Source organism: Gavialis gangeticus, unplaced genomic scaffold (genome assembly GCF_001723915.1).
Source record: "Gavialis gangeticus isolate Ggan-Ray unplaced genomic scaffold, GavGan_comp1, whole genome shotgun sequence".
NCBI classification, from domain to species: Eukaryota; Metazoa; Chordata; order Crocodylia; family Gavialidae; genus Gavialis; species Gavialis gangeticus.
The window spans coordinates 32,582,908-32,588,655 of record NW_017729022.1 but is presented as its reverse complement, the minus strand read 5'-3'; the positions used below and the strand labels follow the sequence as shown (position 1 = coordinate 32,588,655).

General features: G+C 42.6%; 1 protein-coding gene across 1 annotated transcript in view; it reads left to right on the top strand.

The window, feature by feature from the left end:
• Positions 1 to 2,035: 2,035 nt before the first annotated feature.
• Positions 2,036 to 5,748, top strand: part of NAP1L1 (nucleosome assembly protein 1 like 1) — a 34,434-nt gene continuing 30,721 nt past the window's right edge. Inside the window, exons 1-3 of the mRNA XM_019514755.1 lie at positions 2,036 to 2,143; positions 2,984 to 3,072; positions 4,499 to 4,601. Coding sequence (XP_019370300.1) covers positions 2,088 to 2,143; positions 2,984 to 3,072; positions 4,499 to 4,601 — 248 coding nt within the window. The 5' untranslated portion in view covers positions 2,036 to 2,087. The remainder of the gene's footprint in view (positions 2,144 to 2,983; positions 3,073 to 4,498; positions 4,602 to 5,748) is intronic.

Genomic DNA, 5,748 nt, shown 5'->3' with positions numbered 1-5,748 from the left:
TTTCCACCACTGATTGTGGCTTGAGAGTGCCAAATATACTGCTACCTCTATGCTCTAGGCAGCCTGGTCCCCACTGCTTATGCAACAGGGACATTTCATGCCAAAAGGGTTTCAAAGAATGGGGAGAGAATTATGAATAGTTTAAGTGAGGCTGGAGTGAATAGACTTACTATTTTAGCTTTAATCAGCAGAAGAGTAAAATTGTAGAAGTTCATCTGATACCTGTGTGTAAAGGTGTGTTTCATCTGCTCCTTGCATCTAATCTCCAGCTCTCAGCGTTAAGTCCACACCTTTTATTTGTGCAGTTCCATCAATTTCCAGTGGCTTCTCAGTTGGCCCTTTGGCCCCGAACAGTCCTTCTGCTGTGGTTTGTTTGTTTTGAAGCTTTGCGTGGGAGTAGAACGAAGATACGGGCGAGTAATAACGTTTTTTGGGGGAAAGTGGTGAATGATACTGGGAGAGAGGAAAAGGGGAAGGTAATGGGTAATGAGACTCAGTGCAAATATGCACACTCCGTAAACAAGAACAAAGCTAAAAATGGAAAAGGCTGTATAAGAGGAGTAGATTTTTCAGATGTGTCAAAAGTTGACAGCATGTTGCAGTTAGTTGTAGTGCTATTGCAAGGGTTTGTGTCTACGTAGGAGTTATCAGTGTAACTAAAAGAAGATTTATCTGGTGCAGAACTTAAGCCACTCGCTTTGAGTGACTAATTTCCATCTGAGCTAAAGTTACTCCTAGTTCATTAGCTAAAATGATACAATGGTTTTGTATCAAGAGCGCTCATACAGTCATTTTTAAAAAATTAACTAGAACTATTATTTTAAAATAATAGAAGAGCAAAAAATAAAAAAGAGCAGGACAGGAACTCCCCTTGCCCCTGGGAGAGCATGGAGGGGAAGTTGGGAAGCAGAGTTCTTGCTTTCTTTGGGGACCATGGTGCACCACTGCACCCCCTCTGGATCTCCTCTTAAAGGCTGCCATAATTCCTTAATGCTAGAACCGTGGAGGGTAACAGTTTAAAAGATTACAAAGCGAAATTTGGAGTAAAGACTTTTTGCTTCTCCTTTGTAGTATCTGCCAGTCTGGTCCATAAATTCAGTGTAAAAGAATAGGGCAGCTATCAAGTTGGTTCAGTTGTTTTTATGAATCCCTGTCCATACATGGCGTGGTAATGTTTAGGACTTTAGTATTTACATTCTCAATTTCTCCAATATCTATTTAAAAATATATATGAATATGCCTGATCTAACATTGATCACAAGCAAGAATGCTAATATCTTTGTAGGTGAATTTATTAGTGCCTGCTGACTTTCAAAACAGCCCTTTAATAGTTACCCTTTCTATCAGGGCTGTTCAAGAAATGCCTGAATGTTTACCTTGCTGAGATCATCTGACCCCAGCTGACTTCCTGCCCTTTGGGCAGGCCCTGGACCTGATGATCTTGCAAGGAGGTCCCTTCCAGCCCTAACGTCTATGAAATCAGAACACTCTTACGCTTGTCAAAGTCTACAGAGGGTTGATGATAATTTTGTAAAATTTGGTAAAGGTTTAAGTCTCTTTATAGGGCAGATTTAAATCAGAACAATAGACGTTTTGAGTTGACCATCTCCAATTCTTTAGGCATTCAAATGATCGAATCTTTGTTTATAGCAGTCTTTTAAAATTGTCAGTTTTTGCAAACTTGTCAACAAAATCTGCTTTTTTGATGTGATGAAATTCTTACCTGTCTACAAAACTGCTTCTGGAGAAAATGTGTATAGAATGTGTTTTTGTGGCCATTGAACAGTCATAAAACATTCTTTTCAGGTATGCTGAACTTTAGATTGTCAGGACAACACAGGTTGTTTAAAAACAACAACAACAACAAAAAACCGTAGTACATAAGATGTCTGTATTTTCAGTTCTGTGGTTGGAAGTGGTGTGTGCTGTTAGATGCATCTTCATACTTGCATTCAAACAGTGGTTGTATTGGGTTATCTATTGGTAATTCAAATGCTACCCTAATTTTCAGAGCATATGCTGTTTCCAAACTTTATATTTAATATAAGTGCTGTTTGAGGTACATAGATGCTATATGCAAAAATCTAATGCTGCTATTTTTTTTTAGGTTCTTGAGGTTTAAGAACATGGCAGACATTGACAAGTAAGTAAAGTCTTTTGATAGCTAAGTTTGACTGTAACTGTCATAGACTCTAACAAAGTAGGCTGTAGCTTACAAAAACTCATCACTTTCTGAATGAGTTAATCTTCAAGGTGTTGCTGTGTCTTCTGTTTTACTATATCTGCTATTCTGTTCTTCCAACTGCTGTGACAATTGAATAGTTCTTGTCTTAATGTAAACAATATTACATTGCCATAACATCTGTTTCATGTTGTATTTTATTGAGTGTTCTGCCAGGATCTTCATAGCAATAGAGATTAAGCAAAATTTGACTTGTATATAATTTAACTACCAGATGTAATTTAAGGAGTGTAATAAAGGATTAAAGCTAGCAGCATTATCATTACTGCTATCAGGCTGGACATGACTTCTCTGTCCCTGTAGTAAGTGGTTTTCAAATCAATAAATGGTAACCTACTATAGAATATATACCCATTTTATAGATGGAGAAATGCTGTGAGCGGGGAAGTTGGTTGATTTGCTTGAGGTCAACTGGACAGTTGCAAGGGAATCTCCAAAATGGGATTAGATAGGAATCATTTTCAGAATTCTGTTCCTTTCTGTGAACTGCTAAACCACTATTTGAATATCAGACGTAAAATTAACAGATGTATTTTTGGTTAGATTTTACTTGGGGAAGGAAATTTAGACTAAAATAGAATACATCATTCTGTTGTTTACACTGGGACTTAATACAGTTTTTGTAACTAGCTTTGTAGACCAAGTTCTAAAATGTGTCTTGTTTTAAAAAAAAATAAAAATAAAAGGGGTGGGAATAGGTAACAATAACCTCTTGACCCTCAAATTTAATGTTTCTAATAGCAAAGAACAGGCTGAACTTGACCAGCAGGATATGGAAGATGTTGAAGAAGTGGAAGAAGAAGAAACTGGTGAGGATGCCAACAGCAAAGGTAATACATATATTAAGACATGTTGAGCTATTGCATACTGGCATCCAAAGAAATATTAAAGGCACCTAAAGTAGCTAATATGAATCCTAATATTAGTCATGAGTTCCTTAACCACAGAATATTATTCTTCTACATCAGTGGTTCCCAGCCTTTTTACGCCACAACCTACTGCTGGGAGCAGAGTGCGGCTGCGGCACTGGTGGCCCAGGGGCAGGGGAGCTCCCAGCATGCAGCATGGCTTGTATTTTGTGTGCAGTGCTGCCAGGTCCCTGCAACCCTCATTTGGGTCGCAGCCTGAGGTTAGGAACCGCTGTTCTACAGGATTTGTAATGATTATTTACTACTTAAGTAGTGTCTATAGCAGGGGTTGGCAACCCCTGGCGCACATGCCAGAGCACGACACGCAAGGCCATTTTGCTTGGCATGTCACAGGTGGCCCAGGCTCTGGGCAGCAGTTGCTAACCTTGAAGCCTGGGCTGCTTGCAGCAGGAAGCTGCAAGCCCTGCTGCAGGCAGCTCACAGGGGTTCTGTGGCAGGCAGCCAGGAGGTGTGCGTGCATGCACTGCTGCCACAGAGCCGGTACTGGGGCTCCAGACACTGCTGCAGCTGTTTGCAGGCTACCTGCTGCATGCAGCTGCCCAGAGCCCAGGCCAACTGTGGCAGGCAGCTGGGAGGCTGCAGACTGCTGCACCATAGTCTGGCACCCTGACCAGGCTTTGTGGTGTTGGTGGCTGCACATGTGTCTCTGGGTGGATGGTGGGGAAGAGACCAGGGCAATGCAATCTCTGCCCAGAGGTGTGCATGCTCCCACCGCCAGCAGTGAGGATCAGGCCCCTTCAAGCTCCCCCCTGCTACCTACCCCTGGCTTGCCAAGTGGAGGCATGGGTCATATTGGGGCATTTTTGGCACTCCAGGCAAAGAACTTGTCAACCCCTGGTCTATTGTCATTATTTTTATTAGCCATAGCAAGCAGCAGTTCAGCAGATTTTCTGTCTATCAATGCATGACAAAGCTTTTACCAGTTTCCATGTCTGTCAGTGTTCACAAATGAACCTTACCATTTATCTAGCTTAATTTCAGAAACTATTCAGGTTCAAAGCAATTGTCACAATAAATGGGGAATGCGTAAAAACAAGTAAAAGCAAAACACAAGAACTTCTCATCCTAGAACACTTTGCTTGACAATTTGCTGTGCAATACAATTGCTCCTTGGAGTCTAATAAAGAATTTGAAAAGTAAATAGATGAAGATTTATCTGAATAGCAACAAATGATTTTTGTTTCATCTAAATCTGCAAATCTACTATAGAATTGCTAGATCTGTTGAAATGCTAGATTAAAGTAACTGTTTGAGCATGATAAAGATACTGTAAAAAGTTTATAGCTCAAGTATGAGAAGAATATATATATATTTTTTTTTATTTTAGCTCGACAGCTGACTGTGCAGATGATGCAAAACCCTCAGATTCTTGCAGCCCTTCAGGAAAGACTTGACGGTCTGGTAGGAACATCTACAGGATATATAGAAAGGTATGACTTATTTTCATTTGCTGTTTGTTGCAATATGTTTGTTTATTTTATTTTACTTTTTTTGTTATTAAGCAATCTTGAGGTACATAGAAGTACTCCAACATTATTCAGGGAATTTCTTTACTTCTAAACCATATTAAATGCTAGTAATTTTAAATTACTGCTCATGCCGTAGTAAGTGAAGAAACAGCTAACTTTTCATCCAAAAGCATATAATAAACTTCAGGATGGAAAACAGCAGGCACTGAATCTCTTCATGACAACTTTCAGAAGGGAGAGTAGATGAGGAGCTTATTGTAGCATATGTATTATGTCTTTACAAGATGCCTCTAGTTGCTTTAAGATTGTTTTCACAACCCTGCACTGGCTTCTTAAAAAGTATCAGTATCTTGAATGGTCTTGGAACTGGTGTTTAAAAATTGTCTGATTTGGTCCTCTTATTTTTGGGTATTCTTTTTATATCAAAGCCACAGAGACTTGCGGAGTTGTTAATGTTGGATTGTCAGTGGCTGATGCAAATTGCTTGCATATAGAGCAGGGGTGGGCAGTTATTTCGGGCGGAGGGCCACTTACTCAGTTTTGGCAAGCTGTTGAGGGCTGCGTGGGTAGCCTTGCCCCTTGACAGGTGCCCTGCCCTCTGGTCACCATCTTGGGACCAGTGTCTCAACGTCTTGGGACCAATGTCCCGGGTCCAGAGCAGGGTGCAGGCTGGCAGGGGTCTGTGGACCTGGGCTGGGCTGCACCAGCAGGGAGAGGAGGGAGCTGGCCTAGCTCCATAGAGCTCCTGCTGGTCAGGACCCTGTACCCCTGCCGCCGAACTCTGGGCCAGCTGGCGCTGGCCCCAGGACACTGGTGCAAGCCCTGTGCTTCCGTGCCCACTCACTCTCAGTGTCCCCCCAGCCCTGTGGTACAGGTGAGAGGGGGCAGTGTACAACCCCAACCCCCTGCTCGCTGGCAGGGAAGGAGCTGGTGAGGAGTGCGGGGAAAAGTGGCCCCTCACCCTCCCCGTGGTCTGCGCTCCCTGCTGCAGCTGCTCGCAGCCTGCGCCAGGCTGTCCTGAGCAGGCACAGGCAGCCCCACATGGGCTGTGAGCAACTGCAGCACAGGGCGCTGGCCACAGGGTGGGTGGGTGGGTGGCAAGGGGCCG